The following is a 27,810-nucleotide window of genomic DNA, read 5'->3' as shown; positions in this document are numbered from 1 at the left end:
CTCCTGATCATAACTCCTTTCAGTCGGTGGGGCCACGGAGCAGTAGCTCTAGCCCTTCATTGCTGTTCCAACAGGATGCATGAATGGTTCACATTTCACGAGGTGGGAAATGCTGAGATCACAGCTCAGTGAGGTTGTCCCAAGTAACCTGCAATCCGTGGCGGGTTAACTGAGAAGGACATGGGTGGGAAAGCCCGTCCCCGCCGGGAGTGGGTGCTGTCGCCGCCGTCTCACCTGCGCGTTTGCTCTGCAGCAGAGCCGGCCCAGCCTTCCTCGGCATCCAGCGGCGGGAGCGCGGACGATGCCATCCGCTCCATCCTGCAGCAGGCCCGCCGGGAGATGGAGGCCCAGCAGGCCGCCCTCGAGCCCGCCTTAAAGCCCGTGCCGCCGTCCCAGACGGACATCGCCCTCCTGACCCCCAAGCTGATACCTGCCTCGCCCATGTCGTCCGTGTCCAGTTACTCCCCGCTAGCCGTCTCCCTGAAGAAGCCCGCCTCGGCTCCGGATGCCAGCGCCCCCACCCTACCCAACCCGCCTGCCCTGAAGAAGGAGTCCCAGGACACGCCCGGGCCAGACCTCCCGGGAGCGGCCGACCCCGCCGCACAGGGGGTCCTGAGGCACGTGAAGAGTGAGCTGGGCCGCGGCGGCGTGTGGAAGGACCATTGGTGGAGCGCCGTCCAGCCTGAGAGGAAGAGCAGCGCTCCACCCGAAGACCCCAAGGCCGAAGACGCCAGCGGCGGCAAAGAAAAAGGCAGCGGCAGCGCTGGCAGCGGCGGGCAGGCACGGGCGGAGCGCAGTCAGCTCCAGGGCCCCTCCTCCTCTGAGTACTGGAAGGACTGGCCCAGCGCAGAGTCGCCCTACTCCCAGAGCTCAGAGCTGAGCCTGACCGGAGCCAGCCGCAGCGAGACGCCCCAGAACAGCCCTCTGCCCTCCTCACCCATTGTGCCCCTGTCGAAGCCCACCAAGCCCTCGGTCCCGCCGCTGACCCCCGAGCAGTATGAGATCTACATGTACCAGGAGGTGGACACCATCGAGCTCACCCGGCAGGTGAAGGAGAAGCTGGCCAAGAATGGCATCTGTCAGAGGATCTTCGGGGAGAAGGTACGAGGTGGGGGTTCCATTCAGGGGCCTGGGTCTTCCCATTTCTTTTCACTGCTGAGGACCAGGGAGGTGGGGGATCTGTCTGTAGGATGTGGCCATCACCCACTTAATTAACCAAAGAGAACCGTGGCTTGTCCACTCCCAAACTTGCAGGGAGACTAGCCAGTGAACGCTCCCATTTGCTGCAGCCCCACTGGAGGCCAGGTTCCCGGCAAGGCCCTCTCACCCTCTGTGGCCCTTTAGACCTCTCATCATATATGAGGTGGTGGCAGAGTCACCCTTTGACAGATGAGGAAACCGAGGCTCAGGGAAGTTGACCACGTGCCCCAAGCTAGCAGATAACGAAGTCAAGCCCTGTCCCTGTGGCCAAGCGGAGCCCGAGGCACCACCTCTGTAGGCTGTTTTGGCCAAAAAGGATCTGATCACAGAGAGGGATGACCAGCCTGCAGAGAGCCAAAAGGCACTTGGTAGAAACAGCAGTCAGAAGGTGCTTGGGTGTTGTCCGGCCAGGGGGGTAAAGTGACTTGCCCGGGGATGTGCAGCTAGCGGTGGCAGGGGCAGAGCCGCGCAGGGCCCAGGCTGTGCCCTGGAGACCCTCATTTTCTCATCGTCCTTCCTGGCTCACGAAAAGCCCGGTCTGTGGGTAAGCTCCCAGACACTTTCTGTTCTTGGCGCTTCCTTGTCACTAAGATTCTGGATAATGGGGATTTACCAGGCCTGCAAAATGTAAGATAAACATAATACTCCAGGATAGTCTTAGATTAAATAACGACTGGCTAAGGAGAATGAGAAGCACTCCAGTCCCGTAAAAGACAGCCTTCCTGAGAGGCACAGGACTGGGTCAGCAGTGGCCTCGGAGAGGCCCGCGGGGAGCCTCCTCTACCACCTTCCCAGGCCCTGCCTTGAGTTCAGTGTTTGCAATACACCGTGTCATGCATCCTTGCAATACGGTTCTGAACTGTTGGTCCCGATCTTGCAAAAGGTGATGGGGTGAATAGGAATGAGGATGAGAATTTAAAGTCCCTTGAAATTTCTAGTTCAGTGTTGTAAAAATATCCTTTGAGAACATTTAAATAGACATTTGTGCTCATGCCTTAAATTTAGCAGAGACTTAATAGCATTGAACTTGTTTGGCCCATGAGCGCAGTTTATTCTGGAACTTGAGAACTTTTCAAAGACTGATCGGATGCAGCCCCTAAATATCTCTGGGCTGCATCTGTGTCCTGTGGGGGGTGTTTGTGCCCATACATATGTATGGCCATATGTGAGCATAAGAAAAGTCGGGTATGTATGTGCAACTTGTCGACCGTCGGCACTGAGCTCCACTCCCAGGCTGGCTCCTCTGTCACCACCAGCTCACCTCTGGGCCCCTACCTTGGAGCGGATGTGATCAGAGAGAGCCGACCTTTCTAAATGCCAGGCTGGTCTGGCGTCAGCGCAGGAGACAGGCGCCCGAGTCCCGCCGGCATCCGTTGCTCCTGGTTTATCTGAAGGGGTCCTTGGCCCCCAGCACCCTGGCCTTTCCTGGCGCCACCAGGCAAAAAGCAACATGGTTTCAGTGCTTCCTGCTCAGGTTGTCAGGGCAACAACCCTGCAGGCTTGGCAGGATCAAGACCCTGTGGGGAGGGGGGCCCCTCCCCTCCATTTGCCCGCCCCTCTCTCCCTAGGAGCTGAAAGCGGGGACCATGACTATGGCTCCCTGTGCCAGGGCACCAGCCCACCCGTGACCTTGTAAAGCTTAGCCACCCCCCAGGGGCCGGTTCTGCACTCCACCCGGGAGTGCTCCAGCGCCGCCCTGCCCAGCCACGATGCCACACAGCTGCGCGTGTAACACTGAGGCCTCACACCAGAGCCAGGCGCTGATGCCACCGCGTGTCCTTGGTTGCCGTTCCAGGTGCTAGGCCTGTCACAGGGCAGTGTCAGCGACATGCTGTCCCGGCCGAAACCCTGGAGCAAGCTGACCCAGAAAGGCCGAGAACCCTTCATCCGGATGCAGCTCTGGCTGAACGGCGAGCTGGGCCAGGGCGTCCTGCCCGTCCAAGGGCAGCCGCAAGGGCCAGGTAGGGGCGGCCCCGCCCCCAGGCTGCTTCGGGGAGCGGGGAGGGGCGTCCGCGCAGGGAGGCTGAGATGCCTCTTTCCTCCACAACCTGTTGCCATGCGACTGACTCAGTTTTTCGGAAAGAGAAGATTGTGCCTAGCTGATTTTATAAGCAGCAGAAAATGAGTTACCAATTAAGAAAATGCTGTTTATACATAAATATAGGTAAAAGTCAAGTAGCTAAATCAGGGACTCAGGAAAGGAAATCAGCCAAAGGCACAGAATGAAGGCTCTCACGGGCAGCTGCTTCTGCCTGCCCCCCAGCTAGGGGCCAGCTTGCCACCAGCAGCACTTGGCCTGTCCACGTGGGTCCCTCCTTTTCTACGCTCTGTACCCCCGCCAAGTCTGCCCCCTCCCGTAAGGAGTGAGGACCTTCCCTTGGACCTTTAGGCCCTTATGCTGTCCCCCATCAGCTGCACTCAGGGAATTAAGAAACTTTAACCCCTGAGTTTGCTTCCTCATGTAACTGTCCCCCTTTCTCTCCTTTAGTCCTGCACTCCGTGACGTCACTACAAGACCCCCTGCAGCAGGGCTGCGTGAGCTCAGGTAACTAGCCACAGTTGGGGTTTGGATGATATATTTCCCTGCCTTTTGGTCTGTACTGGGGGGACTTGAAGGATCCCTTGTCCTGGATCCAGTGAGCTGAAAACACGGGCAAACTGAGTTCTTCGAGATCATGGCTTCTAGCGGAGAAGCAGAGGGTCGACAGCTGAGTGCAGGTCCCTCCCACGTCTTCTAACTCCTCGCTGTGTTCTTTTGTCAGTCTGTCACATGAAGCCCTGCCTTCGGGGCTGGGGTGCGAATCAGAGACGGGTTCTGTGCTCAGGGGGCTTCCAGCTTTATAACAGGATGTAGGGGACAAGGAATGGGCATTGCAGTTCAGGGCATGATGCTCAGGAGAGTGTCACTGGGGTTGAAGTCCAGCCTGGGAGCAGGTGGTGGAGAGCCTGGAGCGCCAGCCAAGGGGCTGGGGCTGCCTGCGGCCAGCATCAGAGAGCCCCGAGACCTGATCTCTGAGGTCACATCACCGCTTTCCAGACTCTTGGACATGGCAGCCCCGGGCTGGCCCGCGCACGGGCTCCTGGACCCCGTCTGTCCCGGGCCTTCCTGGGCACACAGTTGTGCCGGCCTCTTCCCACCCAGCTCTCGGGAACAGCCAGCGTCATGAGCTGTTCCTCTTTCTTCCTTTATCTTTCTAAACATGTTGATTAGTCTCCATATCCCATTGATTCATTGAAAACACAAACAAAGCTAAGTGAGGAGCATGGAACCCGCCAGCCTGTTGGAAGTTTTACGAGGGAAAACACGTGTCATGAGGGGAACAGCTGGGCGGCAGCGGCCGATACTTCGAAATTCCAAACCCACACACAGATGCAGCCGGAGGACACTGGGCTGCAGCTCAGTTCCCTGCCGACGTGTTCTTGTGTTTGGGGTGTCCCGTCTTGAGGGGTGGAAGGCTGTGTCTAACCCGGGCTCTTGGCTTCCTTGGCTTCACCTCTGCAAGGAGCAGTTGGCCCTCGGTGAAGGATCAGGTGTACTTCTTTCTCCCTGCCTTTCTGGGTTGGCCAATCTAATTAGCAAGTGCTGGAGACCTTAACGCAGCCCTGGCTCGAATTCAAGACACATTAGGGAAATAATGGACGCAGTTGTTTTTACTAAGAGTTTCCCGGACCTTTGCATGGAAAATTAGCCCTGCCTCTCGCTTGAACAGAAAGCCGGCCTCCTGTTAAACTCTCCAAGTATTTGCTGCCCCATCAGAGTCAGGACCCAACTTGGCAGAACGTGACAGTTTTTAGATCAAACTCCCTCGTTCCTAAATAAAACAAGAAATCGCCTACAGTTCCAGGTCGGTTATGATCGATGCCAAAACCTTCTCTATGTCTGAACAAATTCTTCAAGAGTGGCCTTTTACTTTTTATTGTTATAGCAAGCCCTTGCTACTGTGCTGGAACATTCATATGACAGTCCCATTTCCAACATGGGAAAAACTCACAGGGCTCCTCAGAGGGACGTAAATGGTATTTGTAAGAGATCAAATTACTTTATAAAATAAAGTGATTTAAACTCTTGGGGAGTGTGCAGATTGAAGGAGGGAGGGAGGAGGAGGCAGTGAGCCCCTGGGTAAAAGTGAGCACTGTAGAACTTTCCCCTGGTTTCTGTGAAGAGGTGGCAGGAAGGCCTCTCCATGTTGCCATCTGAGCAAGATGGGCTTCTGCAAGGTGCTCAGTCGTGTCCGACTCTTTGTGACCCCTTGGACTGTAGCTTGCCCAGCTTCCTCTGTCCATGGGATTCTCCAGGCAAGAATACTGGAGTGTGGGTTGTCACTTCCTTCTCCAAGCAAGACGGGAGGTAGACTGCAAACCTCCCCCTCGACACGCACGCTGTGAGTCAGCAACTGGGAAGCCATCGATAGAGATAGTAATTATGGTGATTGTGGGGAAAAGTGGAAAAATGTTTCTAATATTCTAAGAAAATATAAAATTTTTTTAATATCATGATGGTGGCCAAGTGAAAATGCTTCTCTGGATCAGGAAAGACTAGAAAGTGCTTGTCAGAATGAAAAGAAAGGTGACCAATAGTGACAAGATTAGGGTGGCAATTTTCCTCATTTAAAATTTCTTCACTATCAGCCTTACCCTTTTAGGAGTGTTTCTAAAAATTAAAGTAGCTGTGCCTTTCAGGATGTAGAATATAGATTTGAAAAACAGAATTCTCTTATAATGATGATTGTTGACAAATTGTTGGGATGAATGGCTATTCAGTTCAGTTCAGTCGCTCAGTCGTGTCTGACTCTTTGCAACCCCATGGACGCCAGCCTTCCCTGTCCATCACCAACTCCTGGAGCTTGCTCAAACTCATGTCTATCAAGTCAGTGATGCCATCCAACCGTCTCATCCTCTGTCCTCCCCTTCTCCTCCTGCCCTCAATCTTTCCTAGCATCAGGGTCTTTTCCAATGAGTCAGTTCTTCGAATCAGGGGTCCAAAGTATTGGAGCTTCAGCATCAGTCCTTCCAGTGAATATTCAGGACTGATTTCCTTTAGGATTGACTGCTTTGATCTCCTTGCTGTTTGGGACTCCAGGATCTTTGACAGCTTAAAAAAATCAGTGTCTCAGAGAAAGCTCCCCAAAGGCAGGGGAGTAATGCCTGTAGCCTAGGATTTCTCCAGGGTTCTGATTCCCTACTCTCACCATGGCTACCATGGAATCCTTCCAAAGAGGCCCTCAGACCCAGAAAGATGCTCTGTCCTCAGTGGTGGCTTCATGAGGCCTCTGCCTGAGCCAGCTCAGCGTGGTGGCAGCAGGTGACTGCAGGAAGGTAATTCTAACCTTGGGTTAGCCTGTTTCTGAATGTTGGTGAGAAACAGTCAGTGTCTGAGAATCCAGGCTGCCGAACTGGCCTGGCCACCGGTTTAGACTCCCAGGTGTGGAAGGACTTTGGAAGACCTGCCTTCTGTCCATAGCCTCGTTCTGAGCAGAGATCGTGCAGATCTAATGCATGGCTCTGTGCTTAGTTACCATGGCGATGAGGTGCCCCAGGAGCAGAGGGCCTCACTTATCTCCACACTGAACTGCTGACACAGGAATCAGTTCTCTATGCTAAGAATTCCTGTCTGTCTCTTTCCACCCAGCCCCGTTGCCCTCAGCGTCTCCATTTTCCTTAATGATTTCTCTGTCGAACTTGCTGGTCGGTTCTATGATAAAAGGAGAGAAAAACTCAAGTTTCTGGTGCCATCATCACTTTTCCTCTCTGCAGTTGTAATCATTTCTGAATGTCCCTTTGATGATTCGAGCGTCGGGATGATGGCCTCAGACATTGAGGAAAGCTGATGCCATTTTCAGCAAGTGACCTCTGCTTATTTTGGAAGCTGTCGAGGCCTCCATGAAGAGTAAGGAGAACACAAAATTCCATGTTGACATGAATAGCTTAAAAAGCAAAAACGGTTTTTAAAGGACCAGACTTCAGATCAGTTACCTGATCCTTTACTTCCCAGTAGTCTAGTTTTCTACACATTTTTTTAAATAGGTATTTATTTATTTGGCTGTGCCAGGCCTCAGTTGCAGAACTCAGAATCTACATTGCAGCATGTGGGATCTTAGTTCCCCGACCAGGGATCGAACCTGGCCCCCCTGCATTGGAAGCACAGAGTCTTAACCATTGGACCACCAGGGGAGTCGCTCAGCACACAATTTCTGGGTTGGCTTCTTTCAAAGTTCCCAGTGTTGGGTTGTCTTTGATCTAATATGGCAAACCTATTTGAAAGCAGGTGATCCTTGGGGAATGCCTCTCTTTTGTTTTTCCTCCAATCTCAGCTATCATCCATCGGCTGCCCCTGCCCTGCATAGCAATAGCAATGCTCAAGGGAACTACAGGGAGCCCTCAGAGAAGGAGAAGGGAGGGGCCTAGTGAGGCTTGCCTTCTCTGAGTGTGGCCTGCAGTCATTGCTTATCAGTTAGCGGGGTGTTTTTTTAAAGGAGGAAAACATGGAGCAGTGATGAAAGTGTGCCTATGTACATATGTGTAGGCAGGTACATAGTTAGATACGACTCCGATTGCATTGTTTTCTTTTCATTCTTTAAAGCTCATTTCATATTCATGGTTCCTTGGTGTGATTAATCTTTTTGCCTCACGGGAAAGAAGGAGACAGGAGACAGCTCTTAAGAGGGGAGAAAGAAAGGGGAACAGATTTTCCTGGATGCAACTCAGTCTGTCATCACCTTACAGAGAACTGATAGAGAGGACTCGCCCATGCGCTCAACTTTATAACTTTTCTTGCTTTTTTTTTTCTTTTAATTTTTATTGGAGTACAGTTGCTTTACGATGTTTTATTAGCTTCTTCTGTACAGCAAAATGAATTAGTCACACATACACATATATCCCCTCTTTTTTTGGATTTCCTTCCCATTTATGTCACCACAGGGCATTGAGTCGAGTTCCCTATACTATATAGTAGGTTCTATTTTAAACACAGTACTGAGTATGTTGTTGTTGTTCAGTCACTAAGTCATGTCTGACTCTTTGCAATCCCATGGACTGCAGCATGCCAGGCTTCATTGTCCTTTACTATCTACCAGAGTCTGTTCAAGTTCATGTCCATTGAGTCGGTGATGCCATCTAATCACCTCATCCTCTGCCACCCTCTTCTCCTTTTGCCTTCAGTCTTTCCCAGCATCAGGGCCTGTCATCTGTGGATATGTCAACCTAAATGTCCCTTGACAGAGGAATGGACACACACGTACATGTACAGGCATGCATGTGTGCACACAATGGACTATTACTCAGCCATAAAAAGGAACAAAATTGCACCATTTGCAGAGACGTGAGTGGAGCTAGAGGCTGCCATACAGAATGAAGTGAGTCAGAGAGAGAGACACAAATACAGTGTATTAACACATACATTTGCAGACTTAAAAACGGTACAGATCATTCTATTTGCAAAGCAGAAATAGAGACACAGATAGAGAACAACTGTATCAGCTTTTGTAACTTGTTACTCTGAGTTCCTGACTGCTGCTCACAAGCTTCCACACCTTCTTCCGATGGATTATTGCAAACTGTACAAGGGATGGCTCAGTCTCCTCTGATTAATTATAAAACACCCAGCTTTTCCCCAGCGTGTCGGGTAGGAACTGCGGGTTCCAAGTCTCTGCCTGTGGAGAATTCCATGGCTCCACGTCGCTCTTCTCACTCGGCAGAGCACCAGTTGCCTCTTGAGAAGACAGCAGCTGCGTCCATCTCTTAACGTGGGTGGTCTCATGCACGCCCCTCCCTGACGTGAGGCCACAGGGCTCTGTGCTGTATATGGCCATACACAGACATGGCCCCCGATTAGGGACAGGCCAGCCTTCCTTTTTAATGCACATAATGGCTTTTATTCAGTAACCATGACATGGCCAGGAGATCATGTTCACAGTTTTAGTGCCTTTGATTTAGCAATAGGATCCTGCTGAAGCTTCCTCAAATAAGCCATTAGTTCCTCAATTTTTATTATTAAGTCAGGGTGTGGCATTTGGATAGCTCATTAAATAAGAAAAGGAAGGGCTCATTGTACCCCCAGAAAATTCCATGGCACCGTCTAAAGCAGGCAGAGCTCTTCATTCAGTACCATCAACTAGATCTGATTTGATTCTTTTTTCTTTTATGGAAATAGATCAGTCGTAGTAACTGTTGGTACTGTCTGAAAAGAACTATTCTAACCCTCATTTGTTTTGAGTAGCTGAAAAGATTTGTATATCCATAACTGATTTATACATGGCCCTAGACCACAGATCGAAAACAAAAGAGAATTCTGAAAAGCCATGTGTGATCTGGGAAGTGCCCCTGCCTAAGCAGGTGGCCGCAGCTCATCATTAGTTCGGGCCTCAGCCTCTGGCTTCACTCACCCGCCATGGACGTGGTGGCCAGAACCAAGTGCTCATCCATTTCTTGGTTGTGCCCTGCATGAGAGTGTTTTAATATGACCAGGAGTGCCATGATGAAGGAATTCTTCATCTAAGATCAGAAAAGACAGGTTTCTGGAGTCAGACACAGCCTGCCTTACTGCCGTCTGTTGTCGGGTCATGTGGGCACAGCCTGCCGGCAGGGAGGCCCCTGCTGCGAAGCGAGCCCCGAGGAGGGGGCTGAGCCACGATGGGCTCAGAGAGGAGAACATTCCAGGCTGAGAGCTCTGCAAGTACAGAGGTTCACTGATGGGCTGGGACATGGGGGAGAACTTTTGGGCAAAAAGTGAAAGTACTCAAAGTCCCTACTTGTGGCTCAGCTGGTTAAGAATCCGCCTGCAACATGGGAGACCTGGGTTCGATCCCTAGGTTGGGAAGATCCCCTGGAGAAGGGAAAGGCTACCCACTCCAGGATTCTGGCCTGGAGAATTCCACGAACTATATAGTCCATGGGGTCACAAACAGTCGGACATGATTGAATGACTTTCACTTTCACTTTTGAAGGAAAGTGGTTTATGGAAGAATTTTGTCTTTTCTTTATGTAGAATGCTGTTGCTATTGCCGCCTTAAGGCTCATATAATAAGAAACCGAGTGTGACAGCAGGACGGAAGGGGGGCTTCTTGCTCCTCTGAGGTGACCTCAGTGACCTGTCCCTGTGGCGGCATTGGGATTCTCCCCTGGGATTCTCAGCCTGCTGCACCTTCCCCCTGTGGGCTTCCAGAGCATGGCGAGGCAGGCTGAGACTCAGGACACTCAAGAGTGGCCTTGGAGGCAGGCGAGGCCATAGCTGCCCCACCTGGCCTGCAGGCCACAGGGGAGGAGGACACGCTTCTCACAAGCTTCCCGAAAGTGTCACCCACTTCCCCATGTCACCTCCATGCCTGTGCTGCTCTTTGCTCACCTAGCCGTTCTGAGCGTCTGTGGGATTCTTGGTAGCGCCTGGCCACGTGATCCTGAAACAGAGCCTCCCTGCAGCATTAACCAGGAAGGCAGAGGGTGCTCAAGGGTGGGACAAGCCAAGCCTGGCCTCATCTGCCCTCCCCTAGGGCACACCACACTTGCAGGCCCCACGCAGGCTTCCCTGGGGAGGCAGCCACCAAGCGAGACAGCCCAGTCCATGTTGCATATCAAAGCAGCAAATGTCCTCAGGATCCCCGGGAAAGGCTGCTCCAGCACACATCAGCCCCCACGGGTCTCTGTTCTCCTCTGAGTTGGATTCATCACTGAGGATAGAATCAGAGAGACTCTGTTGTTCGGTCATTCCAGTCGTGTCTGACTCTTTGTGATCCCACAGACTGCAGCACACCAGGCTTCCCCCCTTCACTATCTCCCTGAGCTTGCTCAAACTCACATCCACTGAGTCAGTGATGCCATCCTACCATCTCATCCTCTGAGTAACCCAAAGTTAGAGATTTGACTTTTATAAGATTTTTATTTATTTATTTTTATTTTTGGCTGTGCTGGGTCTTTGTTGCTATGCAGGCTTTTCTGTAGTTGCAGTGAGTGGGGTCTACTCTCTAGTTGCAGTGTGCAGTCTTCTCATTGCCATGGCTTCTCTAGTTGCCAAGTATAGGCTCTAGGGTGCGTGGGCTTCAGTAGTTGCCACTCCCAGGCTCTAGGACAGGCTCAATAATTGTAGCAAACGGGCTTAGTTTCCCCAAGGCATGTGGGATCTTCCTGGATCAGGGATGGAACCTGTGTCTCCTGCATTGGCAGGCAGATTCTTTACCACTGAGCCACCAGGGAAGCCCTTGACTTTTATTTTTAATTATAGTTTATGGTTTGTTTGTTTGTTTGTTTTAATAAGTAAAATGCATCATGGCCACAAAATGCAGGATTTAAAAGAACTTACACCCCTTTTAAAAAATAAGTCGCCCTCCCACCCTCATCCTCAAGCCCCCAGGCTCTCTCCCCAAAGGCACTTCTGCTGGTTTCCTGCAGAGAGCCTGTATATCTAGATGTTTGCTGCACATAGAAAGGCGCACACAGGACTCAGGGTGTGCCTTGCTTTTCTCACCTGGCAATGGATTGTAGAGACTCCCCCAGGCCAGCACATAAAGAATTTCTTCCTCTTTTCCCTGCTATAGGGAATTCCTATATCTGACCATACCATACTTTATTTAACCAATCACCAGTGAAAAATACTTAGATTGATTTTTAACAGCAGAACCTAAAACACGATCCTGCAGTAAGCAGCCTTGAGCACGTGTGAGCTGCAAATGGACACAGTGGGCTCAGAGCCAACTGCAGAGGGCTCGTCTTGTCTCGGCCTCTGAGCAGCTGTGTGGCCTTGGGCATGTGACTCGACATCTCTGTGTCTCAGCCTCTCTGTGTCTCAGTTTCTTCCTTAAAAGAGGAAAAGTACCTATCTCCTAGACCATAAGGAGTTTTAAATCCATGTTTAAAAGCCTCCAGAGCAGCAGCTGGCACTGAGGAAGTGCTAGTTGAGTGCCTGCTTTCCTACTGCTGCCCTTGAAACCACTGCCATTAGGTCATTTCACATGCATGAGGATAGCTATAGGATAGCAAGGATAGCTATAAAATCATGCATGTGCACACCTGACATGTCAGGTTCCTGGCTTTAAAATAGGAAACAGACCCAGCACTCACTCCTTGGGTGGAGACTCAAGTGGGAGCATTGCTGGGCGGTAGCTGGCGCAGAGGGTCAGCCAAGGGAGGACTTGAATGCGGCTCTCCAGCATCCTGGCCTCCCTGAAATGTTGACCATCCATCTGCCATTCCATGAGGTTGACCCAAAATCTTGAGCTTCAAGAGTTAAGACTGCAGGTCATTGCTCAGGCCATCTGGGGCAAACTCAGAGCCAGGCCATCTCGTCTGGATACGCTCGTCTGGGTGACTGTGGGCACAGGTGGCAGCCCCATCTCATTCAGCCTGGACCCTTGGTGCTGGCACGCCCTAACTCCCCGTTAGGAGGAGGCCCCAGCAAGCCCTGGACACAGGCCTCTGGGCGCATCTCCTTTCTCTTCCCCTTAGACTTTCTCTGGAGAATGGAATTTACAGTACACTGGGCATTCAGTGCAAGAGGCAAAAGCAGGTCACAGGAGCAAATGAGGACTTGTGCTTTCAGTTTTGGTTCCAGAGAAGGAAGAAGCTTAAATGTGTATAAACGCTCAGGTAATTTTTTTAAAGGTGCTAAGACTACAGTGAAGAAACTCACATGTTTGCATCTTTGATGTGCCAAGGGCAGTGCTAATACCTTTAATCCCTAATCAGGGAGCAGAAATGATGTCCCCCATCTTTTAGATACTCAGAGTGAGAGGCAGTTTGCCCCCGTCAAGGAGGAGGTCGAAGAGGCACAAGCACTCTGAGGCCAGAGTCTTGCTGCCGTGGGGGTGCCCGAAAACTCGGTCCCCCACGGCAGGTGAGGGGCTGGTCCCTGAAACTACACCCAGAGAAGTCAAGGCCACGTTTCAAAACGAAGAACAAAACTGGGCCCAAATGATAAATGGGCAGATATTTAAAAATCAGATCCAAGATGAACAATTAACAGAAAATCACATGCCTCCGTTAGTACCGAGGGCATCCCATCGTGTTTCAGGCTGGGAGCTGGGCGTAAAAGAAGGGAACCCAGCACCAGGTCTGTGGCAGAGTCAGAGCCAAGTTCATGAAGCTCTGCAACAGAAAGGGTGTAACCATCTGACCTGTGATATGGGTCCATGCTGATTTCAAGCCCCTTCCAGGCTAGATCTCAGGAAGACCCACATGGTGGCCCCAGTTCTTTCCCAAGCAAGGACAGCTTCATGCCCTCTTCCTGCCAGGGGCCCTCTGCCAGCCCAGGACCCTCAATTCCAGCCCCCCGCAGACTGGCCTCTGGGCCACAACCATGCTCAGGAGCGAGAAGGGGGTCCCCGGGAGAACAAAGTGAGCCAGGCAGCCTCCGTCACCAGCTTCATCTTGATTTCGTGTCTTCCTCTTCCCTTCAGAACTGGATTCCTAAATATAGCCCAAGTCTGAATTGGCAGATGTTGGGTTTGTCCTTTACAAGAGGGCCAAAATTAGCCTGTCATTTGGCACCTAAATAAAGCAGCCAAACTGCCTTTGTACCAGCTTTGCAACAAGGAGGGACTGGAGTTGCCGCATTTTACTTGATAAGGAGACTTGCCTCGGAAGCCGGAGCATCACCTCTGAAACCAAGAGGCTGAGGAGGGGCATGCCTTCCTCTGACTGGACCCTCTTACCCATGAATTACAGTCAGTTCATTCCACATAGTTTAAATACCTCGTGAGACTGGAGGAGGAGGATCCATACTCCACAGAAATGGCACTTTGAGAGAACAGCCGTGGTGACTCTCAGTTGGGGAGGAAAAGAGCAATCTGTCCGAAGTGCCTGGAGCTGGGTGAGCACAGGGGCTCCCCAGGGGCAGCAGAAAGATGTTATAATCAATTACCACATCATAACACTGATGTATGATAATTACTGAGTGTTTCTCCTGAGATAGTGCAGCATTTGGCTGGAATGCAGTTCTTTCATGGTCCACTGCCTGATTAATATGCAAATAATAGGCTGATTGCATGATGAATGCAGAAAATGAGTTCGCTGATAACGTGAGCACTGAAGCGGGAAGATGATAAATTACTTTTACTGACTGTCGTACATTTAAGTACCCTTTCTCAACAATTTCATCACAAATTAAGTAAAGCAGTATGGAGAGATTAGGAGGATGTGTAAAATAATGTACCTTAATAGCTTTCCTAATACCGTCGCATGCAACGAAAATGTCACTCGGTTCTGCTCAGCACAGCCCAGGGCCCGTGGAGGGCCAGATCGGAGCACTCACCTGCGTGTTGGAGGGGAGCCGAGAAGCAGCCCACCCCACCAGCACATTCCATATCAGCCAGGGATTCTCTAAGGAATATTCCATCACAGCGCAGACATCGTCTGCACACCAGGCTGCCCAGCAGCGTTACTGAGAGGAGGCAGGCTGCTCTGGGGGCAAATCCCAGAGCCTCCCCACAGATGGGCATGAGGAGGCCTGCTGTCCACCAGGTGCCTCTGGGGAAGGAAAGTTTCTGAGCTGCAGGCCTAAAAGACTCAGAAGGAAAACACAATCCAAAAACCACCTCTCAGCTCCTCCAACTCTTAGAAATACAGGAAAATTAATTCCACCGCCAGAATGGCGGTCTGAGCTGCCTAGCAGACAGTAGCACTACCGGCGAAGGGCGGGCAGGTCTACTCAAAGCCGTAAAGGAGCCCCCGAGAAAGAGAGAAAACACATGCGCACAGGCACACCACGCACAGTGATTAATCTTTGATTACAGCAGAGCAGTTTAACTAGATGGTTTGTTTTTTCCCATCTCAGTAATATATATTTAGACTGTTTGTATGACATACATTTTCTCTTAATGCACAGGGATGCATTGATAAGTGCTTATACACACAGCTGGTTCGGTAATAAGGTTATTGAAGGTAATTTGAAGGCATTATTTCTAAATCAGTATGGATCTGTGGAAAGCTGGGAACGTCAGCACCGTGCCTTCCGAGGCAGGGCTAACCACGTCGCCCGGGGTGGCTTCTGTGGCCTCGCCAGGCTGGGGGTTCACTACCAAGGTTGAGTTGTAGCCAAAGGAAGGGTTTTGACTTTTAATATTCCCAAACTCTGCTTTGACACACACACGTATGTCCTTGAGGGCTCATAAAAGATACACAAGAAAAATAACGCAAGCCTGGCGGGGGAGCAGATTTACCTGCAGTGCCCACCCCCCAGGTGAGTCTCAGGCCCGCCCCACCTAGGCAGCTTTCCCAGGTGTGGCTGGAGTCAACTCAGAATTGCCACGATCCTTCCCCACCTCCACCCAACATCATGTGCTTTCCCAGCCTGGGGAGAAAAGAGGAGGGTAAGAAACCATCCTCCCCCTCCGTGAGGAGGTGAGAGAAGCTCCTGGTGGCACAAGGCGGCACTGAGAGAGACTCAGTCGTGCCGCCTCACCCCCTGCGGCCTGCTGCAGCTAGCCCCCAGGACGGCCCTCCCACCTCCACCCTCGTGCGCTCAGCCTCTTCTCCCAGATCTGTTCTCCATCCAGCCTTCCTTGTGAAAGCACCGCCACCCCCACCATCACCTGAGCAGGGGGGTCTGGCAGCCCACCTCACACCCTCTCTCCTCACCCCCACTCCCAGACACGCGCGCACACACAGTTTCTGGTTCCTAAACATCCAGACCCATCTCTCCATACTGTATATCCAGCTGGGCCCCTGCCCTCCTTCAGATCCTTCCCCGGGATTAAAGTCCCGCCTTCTCAGTGTGTGACTGTCCCTCCTGCCCCCAGCCTCAGTATCAATGTCATAGTGCTGTAAGCTGCCACCACCCTCTGGACATCCCCCTCCACTCCCCTCCTGGTCCTTGTTCCCCTTGGACATCCCTCCCATCCCCCTCCTGGTCCTCGTCACAGGGGTCTTTGTGACAGTGACCTCGTAATGATGTCTGCCTGGGTCACCACTGTCCCCCACCTCCTAGCAGCCATCTGGCACTGAGAAGGTCCCTTTATTGAATGAAATGTTCTCCCCCCGTCCCCCCACCGCTCTTCAAGGGGCTTGCAAGTCAGGCTTGGGGACATAAGCTGGCACAAGTTAAATAGAAACTTTGCATTAAACAAGTTTTCTTCGTTAATAAGTAAACTATTTTGGCTTTTAAGTCACTATAAGAGTTCCTTGCACATGCTCAGTCGCTCAGTTAGGTCCGACTCTTTGTGACCCCATGGACTGTAGCCCACCAGCCTCCTTTGTCCATGGAATTTTCCAGGCAAGAATACCAGAGTGGGTTGCCATTTCCTTCTCCAGGGGATCTTCCCAACCCAGGGATTGGACTCACGTCTCCTGCATTGGCAGGTGAATTCTTTACCACTGAGCCACCTGGAAAGCTCAAGAGTTCCTTAGGCAGACTTAAAACAATGTTCACACACCAGCACCTACTATCTCAGTTTTGCTATAGAAACAGTGATTTGGTAGGTTTGCTGAGATTTTCAGTGACTTAAGGCAGTGCCCAGCCCAGGCGGGCTGAGGGCCAAAGAGTATTGCCAACCCAGGGCCAGCGCGGGGGCAGGTAGGGCCTGGCCGTGGGAGGGGTGTGCACTGACGCTTGATGCCGTCTCTTTGGGAGAGGGCTTTCCCCAAGTCAAGAGGAGACCCGCTCAGGCCCTTGAGGATGGGGCCTGGGTCAGTGAGACCTTCCCCTTTACTCCTCTGCTGGCATCAGGTGCAGGCCCTTGGAAAGCAGGCTGTTCTGTGGTGGGGCCACGTCACATGCTCTGATGTGTCTAAGCATGTTGTTGGGTTATTTCTGTTCCTTTCTAGATAGCCAGTATGCAGTGGCGTGGGGGGCCAGAGGTGCAAAAGCTCCTTCATGGCTCTATGACAACTATCAGTCCCCACTTTTGTTTTTTTGACTGTGTCAGGTCTTAGTTGCAGCATGCAGAATCTTTTTGGCTGTGGCACGCGGGATCTAGTTCCCTCACCAGGGATCGAACCTGGGCCCCCTGCATTGGGAATGTGGAGTCTTACCCACTGAACCACCAGCGATGTCCCTCTCCACGTATTTTGTTTCAAGCCCCTGCTATTCAATCCAAAAGCAGAAAACTCAAAAGCAGAAAACTCCACATTGTTTACGTGGGCCATGTCTAGTGGAGATGTGGCTGGAGAAATAGGTGGGGTCCTGACGGGCCACGAGCCTCTGCCCAGAGACTCAGAGGCAGGGGGCCATCAGCGCCGCCTCCCCTACCCCGCCCCGAAGGCAAGGTCTGGTGCTCAGGGATGTCAGAGAGAGGGTCTCACGTCACCCTGTGGCCCTGAAACGCAGGAGGGCAGATCAGGCTGCCGTTCACCTTTGATACAGAGAAGCTCATTACTTCTAAAGAGGGCTGTCAGCCATAAACCCTCAGGTCGGGGGTCCCTTTGGAGAGGAGCCACATGAACCTTGAGTGAGTCCTCACGTTTCAACTGGGGTTCCATGTCCCCAGCACTATTCCACATCTGAACTCGGCTGGGGAACGTTCTGGGCTGGTGGTCACCCTGCGGTGGCTTCTGAAGCTGTCACCACTGTCAGCCGGAAGGGCCCTGAAGCTGGGCAGGGTCCTCCCACACCAAGGCTCCCATCCCTACTTGGGCTCCGTCTCCACCCTGTGCCTCCCTGGAACCCCTCTTCCTCTGCTCTTTGATTTCTGCCCTCGCTCAACCACGTTGCCATGTGCCAGGCCATGACCTTACTGTTCCCCCAACCTTCTCCTTCTCTCTCCCATCTTCCATACTTGTCTTTCTAGTCACTTGGAATTTCCTGGCTTGGCGCGGGCTCAAAGCCTAAACTATGGACATAATGGAAAGCGGTGCATCAGACCAGCCGCCAGTTAAATAATGTTTGGGTTCTTGTCAGAATGTCACAGAGCGCCCTGTCATTTTGTTTCAGCAACTTGTCCTTCGGAATGCACAGTTCGCCTTATGGCATGCCAGCAGTAAAAATGTCACTTACAATAATTACTTTTTGGTGAAAATGCTTGCTGACTTCCTACCTTCAAGCTGTTTTTTACACAGTGGGGAGATAATAAGAAATGACTTTATCCTGACTGCTCAAATGAACACTAAATGGAATTTGGGTTATTATTACTGCAGATAGAGGGCTGGGTATGGAAATTTAAACAGTGGATCGTGTAAACTGCAGAGAGATTTGTCTCTGAAAATTATGGCGGGTGTGCATTTTCAATTGGCTTCCATTGAAAACTTAAGGCAGCTGTTGTTTGCCTGCTGTTTTTGGAATATAATATTTTTCATAATCCTTTTATAGTTCCTGAAAGCTCTGTGTATTTTAGGGGGCCTTGAGTCACTGTCTGTGCTTCCTGTATCTTACTATCCAGGCTTCTTTTCTGCAAGATTCGAAAATTAATCTTGGAAAATTAACCTTCCCCCCAAAATTAATCCATACAGATCATTTTTTAAATGTAACACCTTACTACTGGCATCAGAATTGGATTAGATGGTCTGTGTAGCTGGGCTTTTAAGGCAAATTACCCATTTTCAGTTGCCCCAGTCCCACAGGCTGCAGACTCCTTGAAAGCACAGTCGGTGTCTAATTTCTCTTACCGCTTGGAATTTACCTGATGGTCCAGTTGTTAGGACTCAGCACTTTCACTGCTGGGGCCCAGGGTTCAATCCCCGGTCAGGGAAGTAACCTCCCGCAAGCTATGTGGCTTGGCTAAAAGAAAACAAAAAAGTAAAAATAGCATCTCTTATCCCTCTGCCAAGGAGAGTCCACAGCACAAAGCAGGAGCTTTAAAAACATTGGCGTGGGTGAGTGAAGGAATGGATGAAGGCCGACAGGCTGTTATGACACTCCAGTGACTGACCGGTGGAGGCTTCCCACTCCCAAGCTGGTCAGATCCTTGCTCCACCCGAGTGACCTGGATCAAGTTTTCTGGTGCACGGTTTATATTCCCAGCACAGGAGCATCGTGAGAATTGAATGAGCCAGTGTGTAAATGCTCTTAGCACCCGGCTGCGTTCAGACGAGGTTCTAAAGATGTTCTGATTCCCTTCATCCCAGAGGTCGGTGGGCTTTGGAGGCCTGACCGTCATGTTTCCTGAGGTGAGGTCAGAAACGTGGACACGTGGAGTGTGGGTGGAGAGACCGTATTGTGCAAGGCTGGCTGTCGCTCTGCCACGGACAGTCACACGAGTCCAGGGATCTGTGGGCACTGGCCCCACCCGTCCAGGAGGGCTGTTTACAACACGGAGGGCATGACTTGTTCCTGGCTGTGTGGCTCTGGGAACGAGGTCTTGTCTGTGTCCAGGGAGGCCGCTGGATGTGTCTGCCGCTCAGTGTCAGGTCATGAGGACGGAAGTATCTATCAATAGTTCATTCCCGGGAGCCTCCACACAGGGAGGGCACGAGAAACGTTCGCTTGAGCAGTAACTCCTGTTACAGGCAGTGATAGAATCGGGTTTCTTTCTTTTTTTTTTTTGAATTTACTTTTTAATGGGAGAATAATTACTTTTCACTGTTGTGTTGGTTTCTTCTGTAAAACGTGAATCAGCTCTAAGTATATACACATATATCCCCTCCCTCTTGAGCCTCTCCCACCCACCCCCATCCCACCCCTCTAGGTCATCACAGAGCACTGACAGATAGGGTTTCCTAGCATCATGTTCCTCCTCACCCCAAGATGCTCCTGTTGCAGTGCACCCTGTCTTGGAACTGCGCCCCGTGCCCCGTGGCCCAGGTCACAGCGTGGGACGCACCTGTTCCTGCTCAGCCCTCTCAGCACGTCTGCTGGGCCCGCAGTCCTGGTGACCCGATCTCCCGAACTTTTCCTGAACCTGTATCTCCCCACCCCTCAGCCCACCCTCCTGGGGCCCCATCCACACTCCCCGTCGGTCTCCTGGCCCCAGCCATGCTGTGCGTAAGTCCATTCTCTGTACTGAAGCAGCAATGACCTGGCTTACTTTCTTACTCTTTGATGTTAGGTCTATGATATTTCAAACACAAATCACAGAACAACCCAGCGAATGTCCATCACCCAACTTTAACCCTAACTTTTGATCATCATTCAATCCTATATTTTTAAAGTAAATGAAGCATCTGCCTCTCCTAGTCTCATTCCTCCCAGAAGTCAGCTGCCGTTGGTCCTGAATGTGCACTCTGTCTTGCCTGGACCTGATTTTATCCACTCAGCACGTGTCTGACTGCACACAGCGCATGCAGGCGCTCAGCCTATGTACCAGCGTTGTCGTCTGTTTGGTTCCACGCCTCAATCTGTGGGCTCACCATTATGCTTCTGTGCCGTCCGGACCTTCTCACCGCTAGAGGGTTTTCATGCCTTTTTTTTTTTGGTTTGGTTTTTGTTGTGCTTTGTTTTTGGCCATGCCACATGATTTGCAGGATCTTAGTTCTCCAGCCAGGGATGAAACCAGTGCCCTGGGCAATGAAAACCTAGAGTCCTCACCACTGGAAGGCCAGGGAATTCCCTTCGCTGCTGTTTATAGCACATGGTGGATAGTAGGAATGTGCCCTGGCTCCCAACTGCACAAAAATTAAAACAGACACCTCAGCCAATTCAAAGGCCCTGCACAACCCAGCCCCTGGGGATCTCTCAAGGCCTCATATTCTCACTACACTCAATTTTACTGATGCCCCAAGCCTACCAGGTGTCTGGAACAATCTGTCTCCCTTCCTTGTCGCTGCTACTCCTCCCACCTTAGCTGGCTAATTCCTGCTCACGCCTGAAGTCCCGCCTAAAGTTACCCACCCGGGAGGTCTCTGACCCCCTGACATCAGTGTCCCCACCCCCTGCCGTGTGCTGTGTTCCACTGGCCTGACTCAGCCGACTTGGTGAATAAGTAAAAGCATAATGCAGTGATGCGTCTTCATCCATGCTTCCAGCTGGTACTCTGTCCTAAGTGAGTTGATACTGAAATATAATCCACATACACTAAAACTCACTCTTCACTCATAGAAGTGTTCTATGCCTCTCACTAATCAAGGTATAGGATAATTCCATCATCCTCCCCAAATCCTCCCATGCCCCTCTGTGCCAGCTCCAACCCTTGACTCCCAGCAACACTGATCTGGAGACTCCCCTGGCGATCCAGTGGTTAAGACTCTGTACCTCCACTGCAGGGGGCCCCAGGCCCGATCCCTGGTCAGGGAACTAAAATCCCACATACCACACAGTGTGGCCAAAAATAAATAAATATCTTTAAAAAATAATAATCTCAGGTGACTTGGCATAAACCAAATTCCCAGTCTTCTTAAAAAAAGAAAAAAGAAAAAAACACTGATCTGTTTTCTGTCCCTTTAATTTTACCTTCTCTGAAATGTCATCTGAATGGCATTGCACAAGATGTAGCTATTGTCTCTCTCACCAGCATTGCAGTTGTGTGCCAGGAACTGTAGAAGAAACAGCAATAAATCTTAAGGAGATTCACGCTGCATGCAGAGGACCTTTATGTAGACAGATATGTTCCAGTACAACTCAGTAACTACTCTATTTTTTAACATCAGATTCGGATTTACTTAGTGCTCTGTGGCAGGTCGTTCCTCATTACTACAACCCTGCCTGTATTTTTCAGATGAGGAAACCAAGATGTTCAAAGAACTTAAGAATCATATTCAAGTTGGCATCACGAGTTAGGAGAGGCAACCCCCATCCCAGGTTCAGTACCTTAGTGCCAAGCCCAGGGCGCCTTCATTTTTTTGTGGGTTTTTTTGCCTTGCTTAAATTATCTTTAATTACAGAGAAGAGCACAAAATCTTGTTCTTTCAGAAAGTATCGTTTTCATCAGAGAGCTCAATTTGCTAATTTTTGGAAAAGAAAAGCAATATTTCTCCTTGTCTCTTGACTGTGTTTCTTGTTCTGTCAAGATGGTGAGTCATTGGGCACCGGTCCTCCTCCACTGAGGGCCCCCCCACCCCCAGCCCCCTCACCAGGGGGCGATGGGAACTGCTTGATGGATCTGGTTTTGTGGTGCTGACCGAAAGTAGCTTTCTAGTCAAACAAATGACTTTGCAGTGTGATGTTCTGAGCATATGGATTCGTGATGGGTCCAGGGGTCTGTTTTCTGTTGCCTCTTGTCCCTTTCACTCCAAAAAAACGTGGGCCAAATTCTGCTCTTGGCAACTAGAGCCCGTAGTGGCACGGGGTGTGTGTGTGTGTGTGTGTGTGTGTGTGCTGGTGAGCAATTTAGACAGAGACTAAATTGTGTACAGCAGTTTAGACATAGACTCGGGACAGAGGTGCAGATACCAGCCCAGTAAATTCCAAGGCCCAGTGGGGTTTTGACCTTGGTTGGGGAGGGGGCTTGCCCTTGTCTGCAGTCATGGTGGGGAGCACAGAGGGACACCAGTGACGTGCAGCGCACACCTCTGGTCAGTTCTTTCAGGGGGTTTTCCTGGCAAAAAATGCAGGACGGCGAGTGGCTTTACTGAGGACACCTGAAAGAAAGAGACATGCCTCCACCCAGCTCTCCTGGGGACCCGCCAGGAAGTCCCCAGGGGCCTGGGGACCGCCGGCGCCCTAAGGAAACAAGGGGCCAGTGCTTGGGAGGCGGCACCGGCGGCGTGTTCTCCAGGCAGCCATTGTTCTGACCTTGCTGTGGGTTAAAGGACACCAACCTGAGAAGAAATCTGTTTATCATGTGGGGAATTCATGCCATCCTTGACAGTGTACAGTGAGCAAGATGGATGATCTGCCAGATTGGTCCCTCGCTTGGGTGAATCAGGGCAAATTTACAGTACAATTCTTCTGCTGCTTCAGATACAAAAATAACATTTGCTGGGTTTTATATCCAGTTGTACGATGACCTGGAGGTGAGCAGAGAGAAGAAATCCGATTTGTAGGATTCAGATCGCCTTCAAGATTTATATGGACCGTTTCTGCCGTTTACCTCTGCCTCTCTCACGTCTTTCACAAGCCAGTGTTTGTTTTTTTATTTTTAACCTGATTTTCCATGTTGAGCACACAGCTTTATGTGATGGTAGAACTCTATACTGGTTGAAGACAATAGATGGGTTTATTGCAGTTGTTTTATTTGGGATTTTATCTTTCTAGGTATTTTTACAAAATATCTCTTGTACTTGGAATACACTTTCCATCCTCTTGAATTCAGAATAGGTTGTTATCCTGGATATCGTATGTCCAGTGAAGGACACTCCAGGTATATGATCTGTTGAAATTCAGTTATTCCAGGATTTTCCCCCATGATCCAGTGGTTGAGACTTCACCTCCCAATGTGGTGGGCGGGGGGTGAGGCAGGGGTGGCTGGCCGGGTGAGATGCAGGTTTGATCATTGGTTCGGGAGCTCGGATCCCACATGCCCTGAAAAAAAACCCAAAACATAAAGCAGAAACAATATTTTGACAAATTCAATAAAGACTTTTTTTTGAATCGTCCACTTTAAAAAAATAAAATCTTAAAAAAAAAAAGGAATTCAGCTATGCCTTGGTGTTACATTTTCTTTAGTCGGGTCCCGGGTATTTGGGGGCCGATGTGTGCTGGTGTTCACTGCATGGCCCGGCCTCACATGCTCTTGTCTCTGGAGCCGCAGAGCCCACGTGACAGTGCCTGGCCTGGCCCCTCACCCGTGGTGCCGTGGGGTCTCACCATGTGCCCATGCCTGGTGGGGGGAGAAACTGCACCCAGACTCCAAGCCGAAGGCAGCTTTTACCCCGTGGGTAGGACCTCAGTGCTCGGTCACTGTGCATCTTCTCTATGTTTGGAAATTAGGAACTGCGGAAGCCTTTATTCCTGGCATCCCCAAACTGGAATGGGTGTCAGGTTCTACAGGTTGTGCTAACAGAGGCCGGAAGGGACCACTCGCCAACAGAGCACGGTGCCCTCCCCCCACCAGGCACCGCCAACAAGACAGCCCCTTCTGAAGAAAGGAGAGCGTGGGCACCTGACTACCCACACTGGCCCTGTCTCTTCTGGTCTTAGTGACCACCTGGTGTAGACAGACAAGAGCTGGGCTTTCAGAGTCACATCCTGGGGTCTGACAGAGAGCCGGGTGGGTGCTCCTCTTCCTTTGGTTCTCTCCGTGGTCACTGTGGAGCCCTCCGGGATCATCGTAAGAACGGACCTGGGGTCCCCGCTCAGCCATAGGCCCCTGGGGGCCTGCAGCCAAGGCCTTAGGTCTCTTCCTCAAGGGTCTTCATCGCTGTGGTGACCACACATTGCAGCCAACCCTCAATTAAAATATTATGTCCATTCACTTTGTGCTGGAAATTATGGATAAAATAAATATGCAAATTATAATATACTCAAGATGCTTCTGAATTATAGAATTAAGGGGTTCTGTGGGAAGGAAGTCATGACAGTGATTAATAGGGCACACTTTTTTTAATAGGATGCCCTTTATTGAGTCTTCAGAAACGTACTGTTAAAACCCCTGCTTTTACTTCTTTCACTGTTATTATTTTTATTTTTTTAATACAGAAAGAAAATAAAAGGTTAATCCTCGGTCACAATTCATTTGGATCCATAGACTGCCATACTGTCTCCTTGTTATACAGACGTCTACTTAGTAATTCTTAGATAAGGAAAGGAGGTGCACATAGGGAAAGACCGCCATTCTCAGCCTCGGGTTTCCATGTGCTCTCATTCCAGAAAGCACTCCAAAGACCTCTGCCAGCTGCAGCCCTGCACCCGAGTCACCCATGAGCTCCAGCGAGTCAGTGAAGAGTCTGACTGAACTGGTCCAGCAGCCCTGCCCACCCATTGAAACGAGTAAGGATGGCAAACCTCCAGAACCCAGTGACCCGCCCGCCTCAGACTCCCAGCCTGCCACCCCACTGCCTCTCTCCGGACACTCAGCGCTCAGCATTCAAGAGCTGGTGGCCATGTCTCCAGAGCTGGACACCTACGGCATCACCAAGAGGGTCAAGGAGGTGTTGACTGACAACAACCTCGGTAGGTTCCCTCCCCGGCTGCTAAGTCAAGAGGCGGCAGGCCGTTTCCTGTTGGGGGTTTTCAGGAGGAGTAGGTGGAAGGGGCCTCAGGCTGGGCCAGCCAAAGGGTTTAAATGTTCCTAAGCTATCTATGGGAACCTAAAGCGTCCTACAGTTGTGAGCAGCAAGGGTTCCTAAGGGTGTTAGAAGTCTAAGGTCAGCCCCAGCCCACCCCTGCACCCCCACTGGGACCTCTTGGAAGACAGGCATGCCGGCCAGAGTCTGACCACCGATTGCCCAAAGGAGCTCTAAATCCTGGGGGGTGAGGGGATGCAGAGTAAGGAAGAGTCAGCATGAGCCCAGCAGCTTCTGATTGGTGTCTCTGACCCAAAGTGGGGACCAAATTAGCAAATTACAGATGAAGCAGGCAGCTTGGTCAAGACCCAGGCATCCTCTTAACATCTGACCTGGGATCTTGGCGTGTTCACGTTCACGTGTTAGTCTCTCAGTCAGAGCAGAATGTGTGTGTGTGTGCATTCTAAAGGGTGAGGGTTAGTAGCTTTCCTCATGCTCTCAGATGTGACTCCCAAAATGACTGAGAGCCGCTGCTATGAAACCTCTAGAAGTAATACACACAATTTTCTGAAAATAACCACTTGATTCCCCCCAACACCCGCCTCCCACTACCAACGGGGTGGATCAAGCAAATAGTAACTAGTTGTTCATATATGTCACTTTCCTGAACATAACAAGCTCCTTGGAATGAAATGAGATTGACTTGCCAGATTAGAATTAAGTAAAATTTATTTAAAACAACCACAGTAACAACAACAAATGGTAAGGGGACTTCCCTGGTGGCCCAGTGGTTAAGAATCTGCCTTTCGGTGCAGGAGACATGAGTTCAATTTCTCGTCAGGGAACTAAGATCCCACATGTGCCGCAACGAAGACCCAGAGCAGCCAAACTTTTTTTAATCTTTTAATAACAAAAAATTTTTTTTAAATGGTAAGGACCTGGGATGTTTATAGGCTAAACAGAGTTTGAAAAGCAGAAAAACCTCAGGTTTCCAAAATCAGTAAATGTTGGGGTTGGTAAAAATGTTAGGCTCAGTTAAAATGACTGATATAAAAAAAACTTATTTTCTCAAATCCAAAACTTTGCATGCAGTAAACTTTTACTTGGAGTCCCACTTCTTTAAGTACCCTGTGAGTGCAGTTGGGGGTGTTTCCCTCTCACAGATGGAGGATGTAAGCTGAAGGGGGAATAAGCCAATCATCAGGGTCACCCTCAGGCTTCCCAGGTGGCTCAGTGGTAAAGAATCTGCCTGCCAATGCAGGAGAATTGGGCTCGATCCCTGGGTCAGGAAGATCCCCTGGAAAAGGAAATGGCAACCCACTCCAGTATTCTTGCCTGGAAAATCCCATGGACAGAGGAGCCTGGCGGACTACAGTCTGTAGGATCGCAGAGTCGGACACGAGTGAGCATGCACGCTGGGTCACCCCACACTGAGGGGCAGAGCCAGTGTCGTGGTCCGGAGGCTTTATGGTACCAGACACCGGCCTCTGATCCCAGTCTCCACGTCCACTCAGAGTCCGGCGCCTTTCAGTCCTCCCGGCAGGTCCTTCCAGTTGTGCCTGGTCCTCGTGTGTGCCTTTCAAAGTGCTGGCCCCTCTTCACCTGCAACTGAATGGCTCTCAGAGAAGAGAAATCTTCCTTTCAAGCCTCTGATGAACACTGCAGACCTAACGCCACTGTGCTCTCCAGAGCGCAGTACCCTCTGATCAGCCCAGGGAACAGGCTACTTGAACTGCAGGGAAAGACTTCAGAGCTGGAAATGGCCTGCTTGTCAGGAAAATAAAGCTGAGGAGCTATTTCTCCTTCTCTTTCCTGCTGTGACCTTGGGTCAAGTGGCCTGTTTTCTCAGCAAGCCCCGATAACCTTGCTAATCGTGAAAGGAGCCAGTGCAGATGGCCCGGTTTGAGGCTCTGAAAGAGAGGTCGCCCCATGAGCTACTTAACCTCCTGAGCTCGGGTTTGGGATTAGCCACCTCTGATAGACGCAGCAGGTGTTGTGCGGGCCTTGGTTCATCTGAAACCCAAAAACTCTTTCTTAGAGAAACCTTGTGCATAAGCAGAATGCAAGAGGAATACTGACTCCATCACCCTTGGAGGTTGTTGGCAAGTCTGGTTGAGGAAGTGCTTCTAAGAAGCGCTTGCTCAGGACTTCCTCAGTGGTCCAGTGGTTAAGACTCAGCGTTCCCAATGCAGGGGCAGGTGTTAGATGCCTGGTTGGGGATCTAAGATCCTGCATGCCACATAGCTTGGCCAAAAAAAAAAAAAACTGCTTTTGCTAAACCCGGAACTGATAAGACTCTGGGTCTTGAACCCCTGTTTCTGATTTCACTCTGACACCTACTTGTCCTGCCAGCTCCCTGAGTCTCAGCAATGACACCTCTCTTGGTTCTGTTCTTTCTCCAGGTCAGCGCTTATTTGGGGAGACCATCCTGGGGCTCACCCAAGGCTCCGTCTCTGACCTCCTTGCTCGCCCCAAGCCCTGGCACAAGCTCAGTCTGAAGGGACGGGAGCCCTTTGTCCGCATGCAGCTGTGGCTGAATGACCCCAACAACGTGGAGAAGCTGATGGACATGAAACGGATGGAAAAGAAAGGTAACTCCCTGCCCCCGCCCCAGCCCATTGCTTTCTCATTTATAAACCCACTGTTGCTGTTAAAGCTTTCACACCGAGCTGATGAGGGACCCTGATCCATGACCAAAGGGCTGTGAGGCAGGGT

The 27,810-nt window shown here is 50.8% G+C and overlaps 1 protein-coding gene and 2 non-coding genes across 14 annotated transcripts in view; 2 read left to right on the top strand and 1 right to left on the bottom strand.

Moving 5' to 3' along the window:
• CUX1 (cut like homeobox 1) overlaps nucleotides 1-27,810 on the top strand; it is a 348,486-nt gene that overhangs the window by 281,182 nt on the left and 39,494 nt on the right. For 7 of the 12 annotated variants that reach the window (XM_043454963.1, XM_043454969.1, XM_043454964.1 and 4 more), the window contains 5 exons: nucleotides 254-1,101; nucleotides 2,996-3,161; nucleotides 3,689-3,745; nucleotides 24,740-25,042; nucleotides 27,498-27,686. The exons of 3 other annotated variants lie outside the window; for them this stretch is intronic. In XM_043454963.1, coding sequence (XP_043310898.1) covers nucleotides 254-1,101; nucleotides 2,996-3,161; nucleotides 3,689-3,745; nucleotides 24,740-25,042; nucleotides 27,498-27,686 — 1,563 coding nt within the window. The remainder of the gene's footprint in view (nucleotides 1-253; nucleotides 1,102-2,995; nucleotides 3,162-3,688; nucleotides 3,746-24,739; nucleotides 25,043-27,497; nucleotides 27,687-27,810) is intronic. 2 more of the 12 variants (XM_043454968.1, XM_043454966.1) reach the window with 1 other exon arrangement.
• TRNAG-UCC lies at nucleotides 7,299-7,372 on the bottom strand. The gene has a single exon. It is a non-coding gene; the product is annotated as a tRNA-Gly (tRNA).
• On the top strand, nucleotides 18,735-18,807 carry TRNAE-UUC. Its single transcript has one exon. It is a non-coding gene; the product is annotated as a tRNA-Glu (tRNA).

This window comes from Cervus canadensis, chromosome 32 (genome assembly GCF_019320065.1).
Source record: "Cervus canadensis isolate Bull #8, Minnesota chromosome 32, ASM1932006v1, whole genome shotgun sequence".
In the NCBI taxonomy this organism is placed as follows: Eukaryota; Metazoa; Chordata; class Mammalia; order Artiodactyla; family Cervidae; genus Cervus; species Cervus canadensis.
The sequence above is the reverse complement of the archived record's forward strand: the minus strand, read 5'-3'. Positions and strand labels throughout refer to the sequence as shown.